General features: G+C 45.1%; 1 protein-coding gene across 2 annotated transcripts in view; it reads left to right on the plus strand.

Moving 5' to 3' along the window:
* Nucleotides 1-25,816, plus strand: part of RIC8B (RIC8 guanine nucleotide exchange factor B) — a 93,404-nt gene that overhangs the window by 61,880 nt on the left and 5,708 nt on the right. The window contains exons 6-10 of one of the 2 annotated variants that reach the window (XM_020982435.2): nt 3,858-3,953; nt 6,546-6,690; nt 9,487-9,631; nt 17,782-17,901; nt 21,493-21,533. In XM_020982435.2, the coding sequence (XP_020838094.1) occupies nt 3,858-3,953; nt 6,546-6,690; nt 9,487-9,631; nt 17,782-17,901; nt 21,493-21,533 (547 nt within the window). The remainder of the gene's footprint in view (nt 1-3,857; nt 3,954-6,545; nt 6,691-9,486; nt 9,632-17,781; nt 17,902-21,492; nt 21,534-25,816) is intronic. The other variant, XM_020982433.2, reaches the window with a different exon arrangement.

Raw genomic sequence — 25,816 nt, forward strand, 5'->3', positions numbered from 1 at the left:
CAAATTAACAAAAAAGGATGTAGGGGTCCAATGCAATTTTAGAAAAAGAAATTATACAAGCATAAACTGAAAAAGAAAGAAAGAAACCTCTGTCCTAGAAGGATTTTTCATGTGACTTCTAATGTTTAAATTCAGTGTTCAAATTCAGATGCCTAAAGAATAGCTAATATCTACATCTCCAAACTAGAAAAAGGAGGCACATGCTTTTCATGACAAATATGGTCTATATACTCAAGCCAGGGACAGGCTAAGTAGAGAAAGAGAACTTTAGATCAATTTCACTAATGAATTTGAATACAACAATTTTTAATTAAAACCCAGAAAGGAAACTAACTGCAAGATATCCAGAAAATGATTCAGCAGGACTGATTAGAATTTATGCCAGGAATGCAACAATGGTTTAGCATTAAGAAAACAATGAGAACAATTATGCGTATAAACCAGACCTCATCATTATATCAGTAGGTGCAGACAAAGCCTTTTGACAAAAACACAGTACTTATTTATGTCGAAACCTAGCATGGGCATGGAAGGGTCACATCTAGATATGATCAAGATCATGTATCTGGAACCAAGTGGAAGCATTATTTGCAGCGAGAGAAGGAAGAAGCAAACCTAGAAGCTTTCCACGTCCAAATAAGAGCATACAAAGGTGCCATCTCTCCCCTCTAGTAGAACTTGGACAGAGTTCTAAAACACCATGCGTAGCTATGTGACATGAGAAAGAAATTAAAAGCATAAACATTGACCAAGAGGAGAAAAGTTTTCAGACAGAATGATTTGCTTAAAAAACCTGAAAACATCAGCAAGGAAACTAAGTGAGGTGATTAATAGTTTTAGTAAAGTAGCAGGATATAGGGGGTTCAAGGAGGTAATTAAATGTAAGAAGACTGGAAAAGTGGGAGGGGGCCAAGTTATGAAGGGCTCTGAATGCAAACTGAGGACTTTATATTTGATTCTGGAGGTGATAGGGAGCCACTGAAGTTGATCGAATGGGGGAAGTGACATAGTCATATGTGTGCTTTAGTGAGGGAAGACTTTTGGCTAGGAGACCAGCCCGCAGGCTGTTACAACAGTCCAGGTATGAAGTGGGTGGTGCCAATATCATAAAGATAAATGATACTACCCAAGTTAATTTTAGATTTACTACTATACCCGTAATACTAGCAAGATGGGAGCAGGGGGAGAGATACTTTAGAATTAGATGAATAATGAAATTCATATAGTGGAACAAAAGGTCCAGAATTTGAATGGAAACAGAATGATGAAAAAAAATAGAAATGAAGAAGACATAGCACTACCTAACTCAAGTTATAAATTATAACGTGGTGACCTTCAGAACTATTTGCCTAAAAATAAAAAGCAGAGAAGTGGAACACATTAGCTAAGTAACAGACAGAAACAGTAGAAAATGAGGGCACTGTACTTGACAGACTTCACACCATCACTTAGTTGGGGTTTTATCTTTAGCTGGTAAGAGCTCCTGGAAAGACAAGAAAGCTTTGGGGAAGAAATTAGGTTTAGAGTAGGCTCTTAGACCCTGTACTATAGTAATCTCCAAATTGACGTGCGGCCCCAGCATAAAAGGTCACATCATAAAACTGCAAGAGTTGCCTTTCCCAGTTATGGTTGGAGGGGGAATGCTTGACCAAAGAAAGGGAGCAAAGACACACTTTTCAATTATATAAAATTAAAAGACTTTTGTGAATATAGACTAATAAAAAAAAATCATCAAATGCTGGTGATGGGGGTAGGTGGGAACTTTGCATCAGATATTCCTGATTAAAGTCTACTCTCCAAGATGTGTGAATGACTCAGAATGTAAGATCAAGAGTAGCTCTCCAGTAGATAGGTTATTAGTAGGCTGTAAGGTCCTTGGGGGCAGTGAGTGACCTTTGCCTCTTTTTGTATCCGCAGCACTTAGCTCAGTACCTCTCACACAGTAGGTGCTTAATACATGTTTTTTGAATTGAATAGAAGCGGTCAAAGAATATAAGAAATAGTTTTCAAAAGGAAAATGGACAACTAACAGTCATCAGATGAAGAAAACTAAAACAACTCTGAGGTGTCACCTCACACTATTCAAACTGGCAAAGATTAAAAAAAAAAACAAATTGGCAAAGATGATACCAAATGGAAAGAGTGTTGGAGAGTCAGGAATCCTAACATAGTGTGGGTGGAGCAGTAAATTTGGTGTAATGTTCAGCCATGCTGTTTGGATTTGTACAAGAAAAATGACTGAGCTGAATGACTGAAAAGCGACTGACCAAGTCATCTCAGTACTGGGCAAATACCCCAGGGAAATCAAAGACAATGAAATGCATCTCCCCAAATATTCAAAGCAGCACTTTTTTGTGCAGCAAATAGTTGGAAGCAAAGTAGGTGACCATTGTTAGTAGAATAGGTAAAGAAACTCATATGTAAATGTAAGCTGTTGTAGAGCTGGAATGGCAAATAGGAGGAATTTGGAGAAACAGATTTGTGTGACTTGATGGAAGGTGAAGAAAGCAGAACCAGAGGGATGCCATTCACAGTGACTACAGTCATTTCAATGGAAACATACTCCTTTAAAAGAAACTGAACAGAGAGAGTAAATATTCATCGGTATTGGTCTTGGGACTTAGCCTCCTTCCATTGGGGTGGGGGCAGACATGGGGCAGACAGAATGTGGAATACATTGTTAGGTACAGGCATTCTATCAATTGTTGTTATAATTGTTTTTCTTGTTACAAGGGATGGTTCAGGTGAGGGCTGGTAATATATCTACAAGTTGACTAGTATTTAAAAAAATGGAAGACATTCTTTTTTTTTTTTTCCAAAGAGCCCTGCTCTTGGGGTCAAAAGACATGGGTTTGAGTGTAAATTCAGCCACCTATCCAGGGAATACTAGGCAAAATCACTGACCTTTTTTGATCTTCAGTTTACTCATCTGTAAAATGGAAATAATCATACTGGTGCTGTCTACCTCATGGAGCTGTTGGCTGAAGGAACTTGGAAACTGTAAAGCACAATATACATGTGTACAGTTGCTGTTCTTACTGTTTTCCCCCTCAAAATAAGCACCAACTTTAAAAAATGAGGCAGTTAATTTAAAGGAGATGAATTATCCTGCGTTTCTCCTTCTTTTCCCCTTGGTTGGGCTATCCTACCAAATCTCCTGATTTGTTAGCTTCCTGTGCAGCGGTGATTGCTGGCTTGCAGTGTTCTCTTGCATGTTGGCCTTGGCTCTGTTCTTGCCCAGGCAGACCCTCTCCTCGGTCCCCTTTGGAGCAGTACCTCTCGCTGGACACAGAGCAGCTCCTAGGGCCATGAACAGGAACCTCATGGCCGCCATGTTGTAACCAAAGCAGCCAATTGCCCAAGACGGGGAACACAGGAAAATATAAGGCAAAGATGCTAAGGGAAGATAGAAATCACTGTGGGTAAATGGGAATGGAGCATCATAAAGTATTGTGAGAGACTGTAGTACGTTGGAGAGAGGCCTTGATTTGGAGTCAGGATTCAGGTTTGAATCCTGGCCATGCCATGACTTTGTGCGATCAGTGACGAGTCATGGGCCTCACACGTCCACTGAAGAGACTGGACTGGCTGGTCCCCATGGTCAATCTGAGCTCTCAGACTCTGAGGGGTTCACGAAACCTCAGTGTCATCGATGTTCCCGCATAAGCTGATCTTTACTTCTCTGAGTTTTTCATTCTTGAAGAGGGGAATCACTCTTTGACCTTCTAAACTCCGACAAAAGTCAGGGGTGTGTGTGTGTGTGTGTGTGTGTGTGTGTGTGTGTGTGTGTGTGTGTGTGTGTGTCTTGTGTGGAATTCTGTAAACTAGCTAACCCATTTTCTCTGGTTCTGCTTTAGGGAAGCTGCTACCGGGAGGGCCTGACTCCAGTGCTCAGTTTATTAACCGAGTGCTCCCGCGCTCACCGAAACATCCGGAAATTCATTAAAGACCAGGTAACAGCTGGACGCACGCTGACTCGCAAACCCAGCTGTCTGGTAGCTGTCATCCTTTACATGCATTCTCTTTGTGTCCCTGGTTCCTTTTTCAAGCTAAAAAAAAACCCCAGAGAACATTGTTCTCCCCTTTTGGCACCCTCTCAATGGAGAAGCAGGTGCCCATTGGCACTTGGAGGGTCATTTGGAGTTCATCCAACTTGGGAATCAGATACACCTTTTCTTTCTTCCTTTGGGTTTGGTTTTATTTTTTAGTGAAGATGGGGGAATGTAGATCTACCAGACTTAAAAAAAAAAAGTTAAACATCCTACTATGTGCAGAGCTCTATAATAATAATGATGATGTTCTATAACATTTACTGTGTACCAGGCACTGGGCTAAGGATCCTCACAACAACGCTGGGAGAGAGGTGCTATTATTACCCCATTTTACAGATGAGGAAACTGAGGCAGGCAGCAGTTACATGACTTGCTCAGGGTCACACAGCTAATATGTGTCAGAAGCTATGCAACCTAGCTGCCTGTAGGTGATATTCTAGGGAAACATGGAGTAGAAAACAAGGTATATATATATTCCAGTCTAAGGAGCTGAGGGAAGAAGAAGGCTTCTAGGCTTTGAGTGAATCTTTGGAGGATTCATGTGAAAATATGAGCCAGAATTAGAGTTGGAGAAAGTGCGGCTGGAGCGAGGAAGGAGTTGTCACAGGTCCATTGACGGATTAGTCCAGTGGGGAAAATTTGGAGCATCTCTGCATGTGGAATTGCTAAGAGGAAAAACTTGTAAATTTATGAGCAGAAACTGTTTCCATTTATCTTGAGAAACTTAATCTTTTGTTTTCAGTAAGGCTTTCTATGTGCAGGTGTCACTGTGGATAGAGCCACAGGCCTGGGTCTGGAAGACCTGAGTTCAGATCTGGCCTCAGACACTTACTTGTGACCTATATGACCCTGGGCAAGTCACTTGGCCCTGTTTGCCTCAGTTTCTTCATCTGTAAAATGGGAATAATAATAGCACTTAACCTGCCAAGGGGATTATGGGGATCGATATTATAAAGCTCTTAGCACAGTGCCTGGCACACAGGGCTATGTGACTGTTAGCAGTTATCATCGTTGCCTCTGGCAAGAGCCTCAGTGACCATTAATGCATGAACATCTATGTGAGCTTCCTCGTGTTTTACATTTCCATGAGGAGCCAGGCTCAGAATGTACAAGCGATTCCAATTAGGTTATAACTATTATTATATTATTATATAATGTATAATTATAAAATATAATTTATAAATATATGGTGTGTTATAAATATATAAATTATAATAAATAAATATAAAATATTTATATTACAATTAATTATAATAATTATTAATCATAAATGATTAATAATTATTAATAGTAATAGGGGGTGAGTAAAATGATGTGCAGGCTATTGAAAGAAGTCTTTGTTGTAAGGGATGACTGAGTGGAAGTAAAGTTAAGGACATGAGGCAAATTCAGACAATGTGAAAACAAAAGGCACCAATAAAAACCCATTTTTCTAAAGAAAATTAACTCATTTTCAAGCAAACTCCAAAAAACTTAACAGAACTTTCCCTTTTTTTTCAACTGACACCCTCTCTAAGTAGGTTTCATAATCCAGAGCTGTAAAGTCCATAGTCTCATGGGGTCCTATTCTTCCACCAAAAATTGGACTGAAAATCCCTTTGCTTAGCTCAGGAAACTAACAAACAAGTATTTACCGAGTACCTGCTATATAGGCCCAGCCCTGGGCAAGGCCGCACAGGGTTGAAACAGAAGTGTTAAAACTTGGTGTCCTACTTGTGGTCTGACTGGGGAGACAAGGCATAGAGCGCTTGGAAACAAAAAATCAGATCGTACGAATTAAAAATCCCGTGGTTCAGTGTGTACATGTTATAGGAGTTCAGACAAGAGAAAGATCTCTTGGGGTGAGGCCTTCTTGGATGGAGGAAGGTTGGACTTGGTCTTACGTTAAGGTATGGATTGGTATAAACCCAGAGGGAAGAAGGCAGGGAGGGATGAATATGGTGTATGTGTTTGCCGATGGGGGTGGGGAAGTGGGGGCCCTAGGGAGATGCTTTGTCCAAGTGGCCGACCTTCAGTATACTGGTAGGATGTGTATTCAAGGGGCAGTGTGTCCCCTTGGCTCCCCTAGGTTCTGTTACGGACACGTACATTACTTGGGGTCTGATTTTGTTGGACTCGAGGAAAGCAAATCTTCCTGGTACTCCTTCTTTCCATCGTGTGGTCTTGTAAAACCGAGCCCACGAGATGTTTGCCATTGATGATGACTGAGTCCCATGTTACCTTCCTGCCTGGGTCGCTCTAGCATTTAGTTGGGTGGTTAGAGATGGAAAGAACCAGCTCTGGAGGCAGAACACAAGGTTCTATCTTAACTCTTATGGACCACCTGCCTGGGCCTCAGTTTCCTCATCTGTGAACTGGACAGATGGCTCCTCTGGCCCCATCCAGCCGTAGGTCTTAGCTGCCGTGACCTCAGTCAGGTTTCTTCTTCACCTCTGGTGTCTGAGAATGCCCCTGGTGCCCGGGGCACAGTCAGCATCGTGTTTGTGTCTTTAGGTCCTGCCTCCTCTGAGAGATGTGACCAACCGCCCCGAAGTCGGCAGCACCGTGCGGAACAAGCTGGTGCGCCTCATGACTCATGTTGACCTCGGGGTCAAGCAGATCGCGGCCGAATTCCTGTTTGTCCTTTGCAAAGAGAGAGGTAGGTGGAAGCCCCCTCCCCTTGCTTTCTGCTGATGAGAGGTCCTAACTGGTCATCCGGGCGTGGAAGGAGGTAGTACTTACAGTCAGATCTCCAGATGCCCACTGCTGGAGGAAAATAGTAGTGCAGATGTCTCCAAATAGCAGCTAATGGAAAGTAATTTCTGTTTGGCTTTAGAATTCAGGCACAACTGATCAGAAAAGTCTGAGCACGCATGCATCTTTGGACCCCCAGCACTGCAGGGAGTGGGGTGGGGGTCACGGAGCTTCTTCACCTTTCTAGGGTCATGGACCCCTTTGTCAATCTGCCAGAGCCTGCAGACCCCTCCTCAGAATTGTGTTTTTAAATGCATGAGATCAAATTCACAAGGTTGCAGAGGAAACCAATTGAATTGAAATACAATGAGCAAAATGTGGAAAATTCCAAATTTACAGACCCCCTGAAATCTCCCCATAGACCCCAAATTAGAGACCCCTGCTCTAAGGCTATGTAAGCGGCAGAAGAGGTACCGTGCTGTATCAGTGTAACACTATAACTTCCTTACTCAGAAATTGCTTGTACCAATGAAATCAGAGGTCTGCTCCCCTCCCCATTTATTCTTTGTTGCAAGCAATTATTCTCGGGGTGGGGGGGACACATGGGGAAAGCTGGTGACATAAAGATAAAAGAGCACCAGCCCTGGAGTTAGGATGACCCGAGTTCAAATCCAGCCTCAGACACTTACCAGCTATATGACCCTGGGCAAGTCACTTAACCCTTGATTGCCTCCAAACAAACAAAAATACATGAAAAACCCAAAAGATTTAACACTACAAATTAAATTTTTTTGTAAGATACTCTTTTGGAGCTATGATGGCCTAAGTGTTTTATCACCAGACAGCCAGCCTCGGCAGAACGATAATTGTCATGATTGATCATGTATGTGGTCAGTATTGAGTGTCCCAGGGCTCTGGGAGTGGAGGGATTCCCTGGAGTCCTGTGGTTGTTAGTGGCCCCTTCCATCACTCAGTGTTGGTATTTTATTTCTCGTCATGTTCCATCTCCCTGGTAGAATGGGAGTTGCTTAAGGGCCAAGCACATGGTAGGCACTTTTTAAAGTGCTTTTGTCCATTAATCATTTGAGTCTCTCTGGTCCTTGGCTGACAGACATAGCCTGCCATCAGACTAGTCCCGGAATCCCTTCTGGGTCTGTAGGACCCACCAGAACCTGCCCTTTATGGACCCCTTCAAGGACTCAAGAATAGACTGCATAAGGTAGAACCCCCTTTTATTTGGCCCGAAACAAACTTCAGTAAGACGCTCTTTAATTTTGGTGTCTTGAGATTTGGCGAACCCCTTATCTGATCATCACGGTGTTGTTAAGTGGGCGCTCTCTAAACTCTGAAGTACTGGGGAGTACTTGAATAATGGCGGTGCTGACCAAGAGTTCCCTGATTCCATGAACTTTGATCTTTCCAAATCTAGGCCTTTCCAGAAGAGGCCTCAGTGTTTGCTCTCTTTCTGGAATATGGAAGCCTCCACCATCACTCCCTGTGTCCTCTCTCTCTCTCTCTCTCTCTCTCTCTCTCTCTCTCTCTCTCTCTCTCTCTCTCTCTCTCACACACACACACACACACACACACACACACACTTTAGCTGCCTTCCTAAGGACCCTCTCCAGCTCTGTTACACTTTTTGATAAGATGTGATAAGCAGAGTTCTGCCCAGTTGTCCAGCTGCAGACATGCGGGGATTTTGTACAGTAAAGTCGTCTCTCCTGTTTTCTGGCGTGTGTATTTTGGGGTTGGTCGTGGGAGCTTAGGGGGTTGGCCTCACTGAATAGCCCACCTCCTAAGCATCGTCTGAATTTGTTTCTCCTATGTGCACAGAGTGAAGATGGTCCACCAGCGTCCTATACGGCCACACCACTTTGTCATCTCTTACTCTGTAACTTGGCATTGTGGTAACAGCTGAAGGAATGAATAAGTTTAAAAGCATTTATTAAGTGCTTTCTGTATACCAAGCCCTGTGCTAATAGAAAACCAAAGCACATTAGCCCTCTGCAGGATGACACATTTTACTCCAGGCCTCCTGTCCCAGATCATTTATAAAAAATGATGAAGAAGACCCATTGCAAGCACTGTTTGAAGCTAAGCCAGTCAGAGAAGGACTCTTAGCCCATTTGCCATCTAGTCGTGACAGGATAGTCCGCCCGTAGCCTTGTTAGCTTTTGGCATGGACTGTCACCAGAGGCTCTCCAAGGGTCTCCATGCCTTGTCTACGTGCTCCCTCCCCCTTGGGGACGATCCCCGAGGTTTGCTGTGATTCCTCCCAGAGCTTCCAGAGTGTCCTTGGCACCTATGTAACGACACCTCCCTTTCATGCAGCAGGATGGCAGCCCTGAAGTACCTGGTAGCTTGGTCACTCCGTGGAAGAGAGAGCTGATTTGCTCTGCTTGGCCCCAGAGGCCCCAGCAGAAAAGAGTTTAAGCCCAGTATTATTGAGCCTTGAGCAAGGCGCCTAAGCTCTGTTTGCCTCAGTTTCCTCAACAGTAAATAACAGCACCTCCCTCCCAAGGTTGTTGTGAGGATCAAATGAGATATTTTGTAAGGTGCTTAATCCAGTGCCTGGCACACCGTTGGTGCTTAATAAATGCTTGTTCCTCTCCCCCTTCCTGGCCGTACTGTTGCCAGAGTCCTCAGCACTGTAGCACCTCCTGGAAGCACCTGCCAGGAGGGGCAGGGCTGGAGATGGCCATGGGCACCTGTACGCACTCAGGTTGATGTGACGGTTGTCCTGCTGTCTGTGACTTTGCAGTGGACAGCCTCCTGAAATACACCGGTTACGGCAACGCTGCAGGACTGTTGGCGGCAAGGGGCCTCTTGGCAGGAGGAAGAGGAGACCATTGGTACTCAGATGATGAAGACACGGACACGGAGGAGTACAAGTCTGCAAAGCCCAAGTATGGTATTAAACATCGTCTGGACCCCCTCCCTGTCCTGTTGGGTTATCTGTCATTCAGGTCTTTGTCTCTTCCTGTCTTACTTTTTATTTCGTCTTCTGAATGATTCTTTTCTCATGTGGGCTGGGTGCAGTGGTCCTGGCTTTGCTGTGCTGGATTTTCCAAGAGTTTCCCAGGGTTCCGCAGAAGTGGTGGTTTTAGGTGACCCGGGCAGGGCAGCATTACAAGGAACGGTCTGTCCTGCTGCCATGGCCTTTCCAATAAGTGACTCATCCTTTCCCAGGTGGTCCCAGATAGAGCTCTGAGGTATTTCAGATGCCCATTATCTCATACTGAAAGCAGTTTCTTCTCACTCTCTGCTTTCCTTTCCATCTGTTAAGCCCTCATAAAGTAGAAAGACCAACTGGATAGTCTAGTTATTGGATTATTTCAGGTTTAACCCTTTCTTTGGCAAACCCCCCAAATTCTAGTCTTTCTTGAACCCCCCATGTAAAGTCTTTATGAATGGGCAGGCTCATGAAGTGATGGTGACTGGTCACCATGGAAGGAGCTTTAATCAGATTAGTGCTTGGGGAATCATCTTTGCCAAATGCTCTAAATGACATTAGTGCCTCGGGTAAGAAAACCAGAGTCCCCAGGGAGCCTCACTGGCGTCAGAGGATAAGATTTAGAGGCTCTACCCAGCTGCAATATTTTATTCCAAGTCAAAATGCCTTCCTCACTTGTGGTGTTCTTGGCTTCCACCACTGAGGAATGACCTCCACTCTTGTCTTTGGGATTTGCTGGCCCACATAATGTTGGAGGGTGATACTATTCCTTTTTGGCCATCATCTGCGGTGTCCAGACTCTCTGCTCCCCTGCTGTGATCTTTTAGGCGCTGCAGGGGCTACACAGTGGGAGCCTGGAGATTGAAAATTGACATCTGCCAAATGAGAATGGGGTTTTTCCCCCTCTTCTTTAAAAAAGATAAAAAGAACAAAATTAAAACGAATGTATTTATCTACTATTGAATCCTAGAGCAAACTCCCAGTCATCACCGTGGAAGTAGGTTATGAAAATGTGTCTAAGCTTCTAATTGTTTGGGATTCATGGGGCAAGCTTCTTATGGAAGAGGGGGTTGATTGAAGGGCTGTTGGCAAAGTTCAGATGCAGTCAGTCCCAGCTGGCTCCTGTGTGGTGTGTACTTAAGACAAAACTTGCTCAGAGAGAACCGTTAGACCCTTTCGTTCACCGGAGTAGTTCCCAAGGACGTTTCCCTGTAGGCATCATGTGCCTGAGGCAAGGGGATTCTGGTTCATTTCTTCTAGTCCTTATTAATCTTTGTTCCTTAGATTCCATCAGTCAATTCACATAGGAAGGGCATTTTCATGCCGAACTCAGCAAAAACTCTCTATCAGAATGTGAGGACTTAGAATCAACCAGTTGAGAAGTCTAGGAATTTAAAATGAAGCAGAAACTGCAGGAGGCCTGTATCCCTGGAGGGTATATATACACAGTGAACCAGGATAGAAAGCCAAGGTTTAAAACCTCCCTCTCAGTGTCTCCTAAACAGCATGATGATGTAGCAATCAGAATTAGTGTATAATCTTGCATTCAGATCTGTGCACTGTCAGAGACGAAGCTGAAATCTCATATGGGCCCCTTGCGTGGTAGTGTCCGAAAAGGATCGAAGCTCACCACAGCCAAATAGTAATGAAGGATTTAAAAAGACCCCGGGTCAGAGCTGGCCCTTGTCCAGGGCCCCTCTGAGTCAGCAGAGGAAACCCCATTGTAGCTCATTGCGCATTAGCCTATTTACAACCAGGAATGGGATGGCCACTGTGCCTGATTGTCCCTCATGGTCTTTTGGGGATCAAACCCTTTTTTGTCTTCATATCCCAAATAGAAACTGTCTTCAGCCTTCTGCCCTGTCATGAACATGTATTTTCTAGAACTGGGGTCATAGTCTAAACAAAATAATCTTCACAGTTCAGTCCTGTTAAAATGAGCTCTTGGACCAAGTATCCATTTCTCAAATCTCTTCATCACTTAACTCTTCAGATAGGTCTGTGTCTGTTTTTATCTTAGACTCTTTCTTTCCCTTATTTGAGAGGAAAAAAATCACTAGTTAGATGTTTCGTTTATTGCCTAAAATTTGAAAAAAGCTTCTTAAACTAGTCTCCTTCTTGAAAGAGCTGCTAAGCAAAGGCTTGGCTCGGAAACAGATCTGCTGTATACTCTGGGAAATGGTCCCACTGGACCTCAAGAACTTTCTCCCCACTGGGGGAAATGAAAACTTTGTGGATGCCCCACAGAACTTTGCCAGCCTCATTCAGCTTATTAAGTCAGTCTCGGATGGAATCTATGATTCCTCTGGCCACAAGGTGCCCCTTGTCTCCTCCTCCCTCTGAGCTCCCAAGAGCAAACATTGCTGATTTTCTTCCCCTGTACGTTTCTTCCCCACGGTTGCCAGTGGACGCAGAGGTAGTCCATCCATCCACTTGGCCCCAGCCCAGTTGTCACAAATGTAAGTGGATTCTGATTAGTGCACCAAGGTAACCCGTAATCCTTTAGAGGAATCTGAGACCCCGAATTGTATGAAGCTTACATTCATGCTACGGGGGACAGTTAATATCGTAGCAATCCTTTTTGTGTCAAAATAAATGTATTTAATGGACTGGAAGCCAGCCTTCTGCTGTTGGCACGCTTGCAGAAATCACAGACTTAGAATCAAGCTCAAACAACAAGCCACACAGGCTTTTGGGGTGTGTGTGTGTGTGTGTGTGTGTGTGTGTGTGTGTGGCCAGTCCAGTCTTTTAAATCTTTCCCCCAAAGCCTTGGGTTGGGTGTTGGAAAGAAACAACAAATTCAGAATTCTAGCTGAACCTGAGGGTTCTGGGATCTGTATGCTATGCAGCAGATCGAACATAACTCTGACCTCAGTCTCATTTCTATACCTCACTAGCCTTGGGTTAAAACTTCTCATTCTTTCTTGCTTGAGTACGTTCTGCAGATGGCTATCTTGTACTCCTCCAAACATCCTCTACTTAGGATAGGGATAGGGACAGTGATTTCAGTAGAGTAGGGATCCTCCCAGATGAGAGAATTCCATCTACCAATGCCAGTCACCACCACCTCTTCAATTTACTGTCTTAAAGAGTTGTCCAGTGGGCAGAGAAGTGTCCAGGGTCATGTAGACAGTATGTGTCTGAGACAGGACTTGAGTCTTCTTAGCCCCAGGGTCTGCTCTCTCTGTGCTATACCGTGCTGCCTAGCCAAGTTAAGAGCATTTTTCTCCTTTTAATTAGGACATAACTGAAAGATGTAAGCTCCGCTGAGAAAACTGTCAGGGGCCAGCCATCCCACATTCTGTATTTTTGCCTTAGGGAATATTGCTTCAAAAAAAATCCCATCTTTCTGAGGTTTAGAAGCCTTTCTATTGTATACAGTTTGGGTTGTGATAATACATGTCATTGTGGGATTTAAATGATATTATAGGAACCTTGGTAATTTAGTGTGATAAACTATTATATCATATTTTTGAGGTTCCTATCTCCCCCAGCCCAAGATTGAAATGGACTATTGTTTGTGGTCTCCAAACGACCCCTAACCCGTTCGTCAGATGTTTGGTTTTTCGGTGTCTCCCCCCGCCCTGCAATTTGGGCATTGCGCCACCATTGGTATCTTGCACATCATGCGCTATGGTGGGTGTTCTGCGTTGGATTCAAGTTTCTTCAGATTGACAACTGAACTTTCCGTAATTTCATTTATCAGATGTATTGTTCTGTAGTGAAACATGGGAAACATTAAGCATACATCATAATGGTAGACACTATTTTTAAAAACGTGTCATAAGTCAGCTTATTTGGTACAATTGAGTACCTTCTCATTAGTCCAATAGCTTTTTATCCTTTCTTCTGAAGCTCATTGAATAGACTTTCATTAGAATAAGCTTCAGTAACTCATCAGCCACGTGATTCTTTCCCATACTACCTCTGGTTCTTTAAGACCTCAGATTGTTGCATCAGACTGTTATGTCAGCCTCTGTTTTACAGGACCTTGAGAGCCCCTTGGGGCAGGTCGACCTTTGTGAGAGTCCATTAAAAAAGGCACTAGTCTGCCTTTAACTTTCCTGCTCTCGGAACATCTGTCTGCCTTCTCCCACGTAGCAAAAATAGGGGGAGAGAAAGGTAAAAAATCCAGAGTGGCCCTTGGGACCCCAGAGGCGTTTGCGATGAGACCTTGCCAATCTGAGGGCATCGACGCTTCCCTTAGAATGTCCGGTCTTCCCTTCGCAGCGCGTGGTGGTTGTGTAACCTGGCTCCTGGGCAGAATTCCTAAGGGCTCTTCTTCAGTAACTCTTACACTGGACATTTTGAACAAAATTTGAATTAGATATTTAAAGAATTAGGGTTTTTTGTGGCAGCCTATAAAAAAAATTTCCCATTCCTGTTGAACAGTTAGCAGTAGCCATGATAATCACAATTATAATAATTTGCATTTATATAATACTTTAAGACTTATAAAATGTTTGCCTCGCAGCACCCTTGTGAGATATGGAATGTACACATATTATCCCCATTTTACAGATAAGGCAACTAGACTTCCGAGAAGTAAGTTGACTTAGGGTTTACTCAGACATTATTAGAGTCACAAATCAAATCCTGGTCTTTTGACTTCTAGTTCCCTTTCTGTTCTCCTACCACCAGTCCTTGAAATATCAGATTATTAAATAACAATACTTTTATTGCCTTTACGGACTGGGGAGTGTTTTATCCCAGTTATCTCACTTAAGTCTCATAAAAGTCCTTTATGGTAAATACTGTAGCTATTATTCCCATTGTACAAAGGAGGTAAACTGAGGCTCAGAGCGAGGGAGGGATCTGGCTATGGTCACACGGTGTCAGAGGCAGGATCCAAATCTTGGTCTCTCTTCACTCCATGTCAGGGCGTTTCAGCCACCCTCAAACGCATGTCTGAATTTCACCATGTTTTATTGATGTCAAACCTGACCTCCCTCTGCCTTATCAACAGTTTACAGAATAGCTTTATTTATATTCAAAAATCAGCAGTTGCTGCAGAGAGAGACTTACTGGTCAGAATAGCTGCGACATACCCAATCCTTCTGGGGATTGTAGGGGAAAGTGCTACATTTCAAGTCAGGAGAAGCTAGTTTGAAGCCTACCTCCAGTACTTACCAGCTGTGTGAACACAAGCATGTTACCCTCTCAGGGCCTCAGTTTTGTCATCTGTAAAATAGGGAGATTAAATTCTGCAGTATTACCCTCACAGAGCTGTGAGGTTCAAATGAGATAATGCATAGAAAAAAATCTGGAAAACAGTATCATTTAAATGTCAGCTCTTGTTATTATTAATTCTCCAGTGTATAGAAAGCTCTAGTCTTAGAACATCCCTGTGAGAAGAGATTGAAAGTCTTTATTCCTTCTCCCCAAGCTCTCAGGCGTTCTCCCATGCTTTCCCAGTCTTGCACTGGGCATGGTTTTTTCCTGTGGTTCCTTCCTCAAGTGCCTCTTCCTCTAGGTAGACATTCATCAGTATAGCACCTTTCTCCCACACTTATTTAGCATCAGGCATTCTTGCTCACTGAATACGTGTCAAGGAGTAAGGCCCGACTCTCTAGGAGTTCGATTCTTCTTTATATTCGAGCTCCCTTTAAGACCAAAGTCATATACAGGGGATCCCTCCAGGCTGAGCGTTATTTCTGCCAAGTTCTTGATTCTTAAGAACCCCCAATCCTTATCATAACTGTCTTCTCTGCTGTGACATAGCGGTTACTAGTAATGAAGATGGGTGAGACGTCCATTGTTTTCCGTAGGTCAGACTTCCTGGGACACCATCTTTGTTGAGATAATTGTGTTCCAATGTGGGAGAAACGTCCCCCCTTTTCAGATTGTATAAAATCTGGATTTTCCTTTCTTGGAATGGAATGCTCTTTCTTCACTGGAAACCAAATACAGGCTTGGTGTCAGCCATTTTCAGAACATATCCTATGTATTTAATATAGTGCTTCTCCCCTACTTTTCCTCACCTAAGGCCTGATGCCTTCATTGTCTGCCTGCTGGCCACAGACTGAGAATGTGATGACCTGACGTCAGAAGACTTCAGAGAGATGGAGGGCTTTGGCCCGCGGTCACCCAGTGTCAGAGGCAGGCTCCTCCTGGTTCAGCTCTTGGCTCTGCTGTTTATTACCTGTGTTAGCTCTCTTTGGGCCTCTACAAATGGAGGAATTGTACTAGATGACCTCCAAGGTCCCTTCTGGCTCCAGACCTATGAGTCTGTGGGTTTGACCTTTCCATTCTCTGGCCCTTATTTTCCTCCTGTGTTAAAAAAGGGGATTGGACTGCATGGTCTCCAAGGACCCTTTCCACTGTAGGTTCTCTAGATAATATTTGCTCCACTTGACTTTTCAGCCAGTGAGAGGAACTATTCTGTTGATATCATATAGGTTCAAGCAGATGATAGAAAGATGGCAGCTACATTTTCCATTGTGGAGGTTGAGCACTGCTCAGGCTCTACTTTGCAAAATTCCTGTCTTTCTCCAGGAATTTGGCCCTTTTCCCAACTCTTGGCATCAAGGAGGGATGATTCTACATTCACTATTCTTTTGTGGATACTCTGAAATTATCTTTTGAAAGACCCAGAGAATACCTCTAGGACAGCAAGATGTCCTTTTCTCATCTTTTTTTTCCTTTGGGGCAGCTGAACTGAAGGAAATAGAAAATAAGCTTTAGAGTTAGAGTTATTCTTCATGAGAAGCATTCCCAAAACAGGCTTCTAGTCCCAGTCCGAGTTTGCTCAGTTAAGACTGGGAAGCCTCCACTCTCCTGTTGAGCCTTCTGATAAGAGCACCTAACACGAAAGTTGAATTGGGGTGGAGGGTGAAGATTAGAAGTTGAGGGAAGGGCCCAAATCAGAACTGTGACAGACAAGAGCCCTAACTGGGAAGGAAAAACTTCACTATCAGTTATTAACAGGGATGCCTGTCCTCTGCCACCTTTGCCTAAGCAGTCCAGCACTGTGTGACCTTCTGCTGGTTCCCTCCTGTCCCCGAATAAAGTTGGAGGGTGCCCAGAATAGTAACTGGCTTCAAGTGGCCTGTTGCACAGTAATTACGTCCCTTTATTTTCCACTCCCTAAAAAAGTAGCCGGCCTTTGGTGTAGTAGAAAGGTAGCTAGGTTTCAAGTTCGGTTGGTACTGTTGCTTATTTGTGTAACTTAGGGAAAGACCCTTCCCCATTTAGGCCACAGGTCACTGTTCTCTGTAGTGAAAGGCTTTCAGGAAGACCCTTCCCAGTTTGAAAAAATGGTGAGACAGATCTAAATAGACCTGCTAACAGGTTCTAGAACATGACGCTAAGCCAGGTGTAGACCTGGGATTCGCTGCTGATTAAATTAATTAATTAATTGATTAATTGATTAATGGCTAAATTGCATGTAAATTTGTTATATGAAATTATAATTAAATACCGTATAAAATGATGCCCCCAAACTTGAGTATTTTACCTGCCTCCTGAGAAATCTTATGGTATTTCCTTTCCCTGATTTAAATCAAACATACTAAAACATATTCTGCTTTTTTCTTTTTCTTGTACTAAATACTGATGACTCTGTACTTTACTTTGAAGCGATAGAGCTAATGAATCCATCTTCTGTGCTTACTCATTGGCATGCTATCATTTTCTGTCATCATTTCCCAGTGTGCTTTTTAATGTTTGTATTTTATGTTGTTTCACAAAACTAACCCTCCTTTCTCCTTTCTGGGAGATGAGCTGTCTCCTTATGAATAAGATTTGTGTATGCAGGATGATATCTTCTAATGGCCCCAGTTCCATCAGAATGTGTGCCTAACTGATAGCCACACGATTTTCCCCTGGTAGGCCAGTCTTGTCTTATTTTTCCTCCTCTAATAATCAAAGATCACTTACTAAATCCAGCAAAGATTTTTTTTAAAAAGCTCTCATAGAAGTACTATGGCCCTAACTTGAGAGTCATAATGAAATGACTCTTGAAATTGATATGGGAATTATTTCCATATTCTTTGGCTGTTAGACCCATTCTTATACAAACAGACTTTCACAACATGGACCAGAGAAAGTAATGGAAGAGCATTCTCTGAAAACATGCAGCATAACCTTTTTTTCTTTTCATAGCATTAATCTTATCACTGGTCATTTAGAGGAGCCCATGCCAAACCCCATAGATGAAATGACAGAAGAGCAAAAGGAATACGAGGCCATGAAGCTTGTCAACATGCTTGATAAACTTTCCAGGTATTGTATTCCCGTCTGGGTTTGCTTGGGGTTGGTTTTTGTTTGGGGTTTTTTTTTAATTCATCTATTTCTTTGTCTCTCCTTAAGAGCACCCTTAGGATTCCAAAAGTCTTCCGTGATGAGTGGGGACTAGGTGGCCACGTCTCTCACGGCCCTTGTGGCTTTTCATGCCTCCTATTGCTTGATCCAGACTAATCCAACAAGCATTTATTAAGTCCCTGCTGTGTGCATTGGTTTTCTAAAGAAAAATGAAAAACAGCCCCTGCCCTCAAGGTGCTTACATTCTACAATGTGGATATACCCCACATAAATAGACAAGCATATACGTAAAGAGATCTTCACCTTTTTGTGTGTCCTGGAGCCCTTGGGCAATCAGTCCATGGAAGCCTAGGGACCTCTTCTCAGAATCATGTTTTTAAATGCATAAAATAAAATACAGAGGAATATGAAGGAAGCCAATGATGTTGAAGTAAAGATACCGTTTTTTCCCATCCAAGCTCACAGATTCCCTCTGCCACCCTCCCCCTTGCCCACAAGTTAAAAACCCCTGATTTATGTGACTGTTGGAAAAAGAGGGAGAGAGCACAAATAAATAGGGAAAATAGGTTACGGCTTCCCATTCTCCGCCTATGGTGGATGTGCCTTCTTGCTGTTTTAATTTGGTATGTGAAGGCGGCCACTGGCTTAATGGAGCATTCACTGATCTGAGCCTGTCAGTCTTCAGAAGGGGCCATATGTTGGAACCAATGCTTTTGCCAATCATTAGTAGTTCCCCTCCCCCCCCTCCAATCATAACGTTTAATTTTCATTTTTGATGTCTGATGTTAGGCTCTGACCATTAGAGGATCTTATTATTACTCTGATACTTGAGGGTTCTCAGGTTTTGTCGGCACTTTCTCTATTGGTGCAGATTGTAGCTATTCTGTGCTTTAGTAAATAGCTTTTGTGAGTTGCTGTGGCCAAAGAAATCTGTGCCCTGGTGGGCTGCTTTGTGGTGATGAGCCTCTCCCACCTTAGTGAGGCTAGTCTGCCAGGGTCAGACATAGTCACCTTGCTTGTGACTCGATGCCTTCCCATGTTAGTGTAGGACCGTCCAGAGGCTGTGCTGGGGGAGCCTAGCCTTGGAGGATCCAGAGTCATCGTAAGGATGAGACCTCAGACGAGGGTTTCCATGGGTCAGTCACCCTGAGAGCACCACAACTCCCAACCAGTGCCAGGGCCAGTGGGCACCAGGCCACAGGCATCATCACTTGGTTGGTGCTGTAAAGTTGGGGACGTTAGATTAAAGGCATAAAAGTCCGTATAGATTAGTACTAGTGGAAACACTCTGTTGGCTCATTGTGGGGTACATATTTAGTCTGCTTTGAATAGTTTTCATCAGTTGCCCTTGGAACTAAGAGATAAACAATGGGAAAAATAAGCATGATCATTCATACGGTGGGACCAGCTGCAGGGGATGTTGTATGGAGAGACCACAAAGGCTGCAATCATTCCTTGTGAACTAGGTGTCTCTGCTGTATTCCTGAAGTTTAGAGGGCATCAGTGTTGGTGCAATGAAAAAGAGAATTGTAGGGGCAGAAAGATTGAAGGCTTGAGTAGAATGGAGTTTTTACATAGCTAATGATGAGCCCCCCTGGCTGTTTCACTCTGGTGTCTTTTTCCCAAGGTGTTCCGAGTACATCATCGTCACTTCCATGGGACCAGCAGAACAGGTCGTCCCTTTTAGCCAGCTGTAGCTGCCGCCATCTTGGTTTTGTAGATGGGAAAAGGGAAGCATAGAAAGGTTGGATTCTGCTGTGATGTTGTGCCTTCTGGGGACCCTGAGCATTTGCTAAAGCACTGACCAAAGAACTGGCCAAGATGATTATGACCAACCCCTGTGGGCATTGCACAAAGGGAGTTATTGATCCCGCCTCTTGCTTAAAGATCTGGGACTCCAGGCTGGAAAGAGCAAGACTTGGCAATAGGCAATGGTGCTTTTCTTCCTAGGTCCAGGTGCTGCCCTCAGTGAAGCTGATAATATAACCTTCTCATTCTTCATTGAGGTTCTAGGGTTTTGCCAAAAGTAAGGCCTGTGCTTACACTCCTCACCTTGCACCGCGTGCCTTACAAATTATAACTTTCTTCGTGCCAAGGTGATTTAAGACATAGGAGGGCAGGCAAAGCACGAGGGCCAGGCAGGCCTGAGAGCCGGTGGTGTAACTTGCATTCCCTAAATCTCAGCGCACCAAGAATGCCACATGCGTACTCTGTGGATTACGTGGTATGTGATGGTGAAAGTCCTAAGACTGGCCAATGCCTCCCTCTGGAGATCATGTTGTTCCCTTGTAAAACGTCCTAGACAGGTTGGAGATGAGAAGCCCTCGCAGGTTTGCTTTGTGGAGGGGAGGGGGAGCTAGTTCTCTGCCTGCAGACTCATCCAATGAATGGCTCCTTTGATCCTTGGTGTGCGTGCCTCTTGTTAGACAGACGTACAGTCGCTCCACTTACCCATCTCCAGGCCTGAGGTAGCAAACCAAGACACTAGATGCTTTCTCTCTCAGCAGAGGGGGCCCAGGGGGAAGAGGGAGGGGAGGCCTTCTGTCTCTCTAATTCATCTTGCCCTTCCCAAAGTTGAGGGGATGAAAAGCTCCCCTGCAGCACTAGCAGGCGCGGGCTTTGCATGGGGTGGCAGCCACACCAGTCAAGTGCATTTGCCTTGACTACAGTCCCTAATACCCCTTACTGCCTACCCCCTGCAAAATAAATGGTGAGACCTATGGGCTTCCAGAGTAAGCAGACCAAGAGGAAAGCCCTGTTGGCCTTTCTGGGGGTTTCTTAAAGTGGTTTGTTTTCAACCCCTTTCTTTTTCACCTTGAAAGCCCTCCACCGGTCCGTCGGCTCAGCCATCAGGTACCATTTGGTCTGGCAACAATAATGCTCCCCGAGTACTGCTGTTGCCTTCCGTTTTTGCATTCATTTTGGGTCAGTGAATGTTGTACATGCCACTGTCGGGGATATTGATCCCAGGGCCTCACACGTAAATGCTTAGCCCAGTAGAATGTAGGCTCCTCAAAGGCAGGGCCTGGTTTAATTTCGCCTTTATGGTCCTAGTGTCTGGTACAGTGCCTGGAACACAGCAGGCACTTAATAAATGCTTCAATCATTGGATTAAAACAAACCCAATTTTTTTTAAAAAGGACAGACATTTATTAGGCACCTTCTGTGTGCAGAACACTGTCCTGGGGACTAGAGGAGCTACAAAGTTGTCAAGGTGGACTTCTTGACGTATCGTACCGTTAAAATCTTTTGTCCAAAATGCCCATGCCCCCAACAGTTGTTGGGTTCCCTTCCCTGCCTCCATCCCCCCCCCCCATCATGACCCTCAGTCAGCTACGGGAGCTCTTCAGCCGGGCACCTCCCTGCGTTTGGGCGGCGGCTTCCTCCACTGACTATGCTACCTGGGTGTCTAGCGGCCCCTCCCTGCCATCCCAGGATTCCTTCAGAAACACCCCTCCTCCTTACACGTGGGTCAAATACTTTGAGGGTTGTATGGGTGGATCTTCAGCATTTGATTCTTTCAGTAAAACCTATCCTTTCTGTTGAAAACAGATGCTCTCTCCACTATATCACGCTGGACTCTGACGGCCTGGGTTCGTATCCCAGCTCTGACACTGACTAGCTGTGTGAATTTTGGGCAAGTTTCTCCATCTTTCTGAGGTTCAGTTTCCAACTCTGTGAAAAAGCAGTGGCCATGTTCAGACTCAAAGATGGGGCAGCAACTACTTCCCAGGTGCATGTAGAAACGCCCGCTCCTCCCCATCCCCCGTCCCCTAGTGGTGGTCAGCATCCTTTACTTCATGCAACCCCCATCCAGGTTCTAGGATTATGAACAGCCAGTGACGCCAGAGCAGGCCAGGAGCACGTGAGACTTTGTAAACTGAGCCTTGCACGAGTTCAGAAGGGCAGGGTTGGCGTTAGCTTTCTAAATTTGGTGGTAGATTCATGGTTTCATAGGCAAGCCTCTTTTTCTCGTCTGTATATGGAAACGTCCATGTTAATCGACTGTAAAGTTCATGTTAAAAACTTTTATTTAAACATAAACTAATATACATGATTATAATATTTGTAGCAACTTTTTCAAAATTTAAAACTAGGTTTTAAGAGAAGGCTAGTTAGAGGCTAAGTCATTTTATTCTGTTTGGGAGAGACACAGAGATTGCTGGGAAGGAGAAATTGGTCTTTGCATGTCATTGGTTTGAAATCCATAACCTCCCCCTAGAATGTGAGCTCTTTGGAGAACAGGGATTGCCTCATCCTTCGCCTCTGCCACCCCCACCACCTACACAGTGCCTGGCACCTAGTGGGCACTTAATAAAGACTTGTTGGCTTAGTGATTGATTTCTACCAACCAGTGGTCTCTAAATTACCTCCTCGATCGAATGAGGGGTTGGGGCTAGAGGATCTCAGAGACAGTGTGTGTGGTGGAAAGGGCATTGGAATGAGAACTGGGAAGCCGGGGCCCCGTGGTCCCGGCCCCGCCGCTAACCTCCTCTAGGATGTCAGGCATCCCTCGTCCGTGAGTGTCAAACGAGGGCTTTGGACGGGACAACCTTGAAGGTGTCCGGTAAGTTGGATGCCCCAGGCCCTGTGTGCTGCCCACCAGCACCCCTTCCCATGCAGCTCCGGAGCAGTCCTGGCTGCCAGGAGCTCTGATCTCAGGCCTCCGCTGGAAGAGCTCCCTCAGCAGGAGAAACTTCAAAAGAAGACGCTCTTCGCTGGATGTTTGCTCACTTGGTTCGCTTTCCCTCTGCAGCTCCTAAATCTCCCCCATCAGGGTAAGAGCGTGGTCGATTGGGACGGCCAGTGCCTTATTCCCAGGCGCCAGTGTGCGTGCTGTTTTTTCTTTCTTCCCTTTTCATTTGTCATATGTTTTATTGATGTCGTTACATCCCAGTCATTTCTGTATCCCCGCCTCCCTCTAGATGGCCCATTTTCCCTGAGCATGTGTTTGCATTTCTCTGCTCACTTCCCAGTATGCAGAGCCAGGCTCCAAGGAGGCCCCAAACCAAAGAAATGAGGCTTCACGTGGCAGCGATTCTGGGCTCTTGAAAGGCAGTGCCGTCCATGCAAGGGGTGGCTGGCCCCACCACGCTGGAACGCTCTCAGATGGCACCAGGAAACAGATGGTGTGTCTGTCACCTGAGGACCAGGCTGGCTGCATTTGGAGGGTCCCGGCCTCCGAAGGAGGGCCACCAGGCCATGGCGTCAGGAGCTCCTCATGAAGGGGAATGGTGGTCTTGGTTTGTGGTGGATGATTCACCCTGAGCAGCTAGAAGAAGAAGGAGAAAAAGGCACAAGTTTGAAGAATAGTCATATTCCTAGCACACATGCTAACTGATGGTCGGGGGAAACAGCCGAAGCCTGGAAAGGGAAGCTGGTCTGGGATTTAAAGCCTTCTACAGAAAATCTCAATGCATGCCTGTGGGGGCTGCGGGTGTCTCTCTTCTCTCTGTCTCTGCCTCTTTGTCTCTCCCCCTCCCTCCCTTCCTTCTTCCCCCCCCTTCCATCTTCTTCCTCCACTCCCTCTCCCTCACACTGTCTTCTTTCTGTCTCTCTGTGTTTCTCACTCTCCCTCCTTTCCTCTCCCTTTCCCCTTCCCATCTCTCTCTTTCTTCCTCCTCCTCTTCCATTCCCTCTCCTCTCTCATACCCCCTTCTCTCTCTGTCTCTCCTCTCTCTGTCTGCCTCTCTGTGCCCTCTTTGTCTCCTTCCTCGCCCTCCCCCTCCCCATCTCTCTCCGTCCTCCTCTCTCACGTCCCCTTCTCTCTCTGTCTCTCCTCTCTCTGCCTTTCTGTGCCCACTTCCTCTCCTTCGTCTCCCTCCCCTTCCCCATCTCTCTCTGTCCTCCTCCCTCACATCCCCTTCTCTCTGTCTCTCCTCTCTCTGTCTTTGCCTCTCTGTGCCCTCTTCCTCTCCTTCATCTCCCTCCCCTTCCCCATCTCTCTCTCTGTCCTCCTCCCTCACGTCCCCGTGTCTCTCTGTCTCTGGGGCCATCTGCTTGGGGACCACAGCCATGAGAAGCCTGTCCCGATCCCCGCGGCTCTTGGTGTTTCCTCCCTCTGGGATGGCGGGATCGTTGATTTAGAATGGAAGGAACCCCAGAGGACCTCGCCTCCAACCGTTGTTTATATGTGAGGAAATGGAAATGCACAGAGGCCCAGTGACTTGTCCAGGGTCTCCCCATTACTAAGTGTCTGAGGTGGGATTTTCACCCAAGTAGATGACTCTGTTTGCATGTTGTATCCCCTGCAGGAGAAAGTCACTCCTTGAGGGCAGGGGCCATTTTGATTTCATATTCCTAGCACATAGTAGGCACTTAATACTTGCACATAGGCAGTAGCATATAGTAGGCACCTAATAAATGCATATCAGATTTGATTGGAAAACCAAGTCATGGCACCCAGGCCCAAGTAGCTGTTGAACACTACCTCATGGACTGCTGACCTTTAGAAAACCTGAGGTTGTTCTTTCTTTCTCAGTGGGGTTCTTTCTTTCTCAGTGTGGCTCTTTCTTTCTCTATGGGAACGGGACAAGAAAAGCCGGGCCCCCGTTGCTGCTGACTGCCTCAAGCCTCAGAGTTGGCAGAGTTATTTCTGTGAATCTGTAAATGTGGGTATTTAAGGCATATATTTTAAAATGGCCCCTGGGACTCGACTCTCAAAATAAGATCATCATTCTCAAACCCGGAATTTCAACCAATGCATTTACAGCAATGTGCCTCTTCGATTCCACGGAGGCCTCATTTTTTTGTGGGGCATTGTTGAAAAGAGGCTTGGCATTAATTACAGTGTTTTATTTATATACTAACTTCTCCCTGCCATCTTACCAATGCTACGAAGAATTAAATATTAAATGCCTCATTTAAAAATGTCAGAGCTCTTTTTCCAAGCCAACCTTATATTAATAGCAAGAATCCCATTGCCAATGAAATGATTCCCAATTACCCCAGCTTAGGTTTTGTTAGACATTGAACAGAAGTCAACAAAACAAGTGTGTTACCGAACCTGGCTAAATAGCAGCCACGCTCATTAAAAACCCAGAATTAATCAGGGGGCGATTGAAGGAAGCGGTGGCACGGTTGAGTTTTCTCTACCCCCCCCTTCTCTTTTCTTCTTTTCTAATCATAGAACAAAATCATGTTACATAAAAGGATCGGAACTATTCTTCAGCACTCAATTAGAGGGAGGTGAATAGGTCCCTAACATGCTTCTTTGTCAAAAGAGCAGGCTGGTGTTTGTATGACTGCCGGCTCGTTACAGCCCCCGTCATTAAGTCCGCATGTGTCAATCCTGCCCTGGCGTACACGGCAGCGCAGACAAGAAAGGAGCCCCCTCCCCAGAAAACAGGGGAGTGGGTTGGGAGTCATGATCAAGCTAAATGGTGAGCGGGAGTCCAAGCCTTGTGTAGGTAAATTCGGAGGGGACTCTCAGGAGACCTGCAAGTGGGGACCAGGAATGCATTTTACCAGCCACTTAATTGTGTCCTGTTTCCTGACAAGTGTGCTGCTTGAATTGCCTGTTTTGTTTATGATGCAGAAAACACAGGCTGCGGGCAAGGGCATGCTCTGGCTCCCAGGTTGAGTAAGGTGTTTGATCAGCATGGCTGGTGGACACACTGGGTCTGGGGGTACAAAGTGCAGCCCTTTGTACCTGAGCCCTCAGACTTCACTGGATGGGCCAAGGGCTCGCGTTGATTTCTAGAGAGATGAAGGAAAGTTAAAATAAGTTCAAATGCATGGCGGACAGATGATGCCTTACCGTTCTCCTCTCCCACTGTCAATCTTAAGTCCATGCAGCAGAGGAGACTAGAAGCCTCCAGGGTTAGAAGCTGGGGGACAGACCATGACAAAGAATCATAGCGTTCTAGATTCAGAG

This window comes from Phascolarctos cinereus, unplaced genomic scaffold, assembly GCF_003287225.1.
Source record: "Phascolarctos cinereus isolate Bilbo 61053 unplaced genomic scaffold, phaCin_HiC Scaffold_1;HRSCAF=81, whole genome shotgun sequence".
Taxonomy (NCBI): domain Eukaryota; kingdom Metazoa; phylum Chordata; class Mammalia; order Diprotodontia; family Phascolarctidae; genus Phascolarctos; species Phascolarctos cinereus.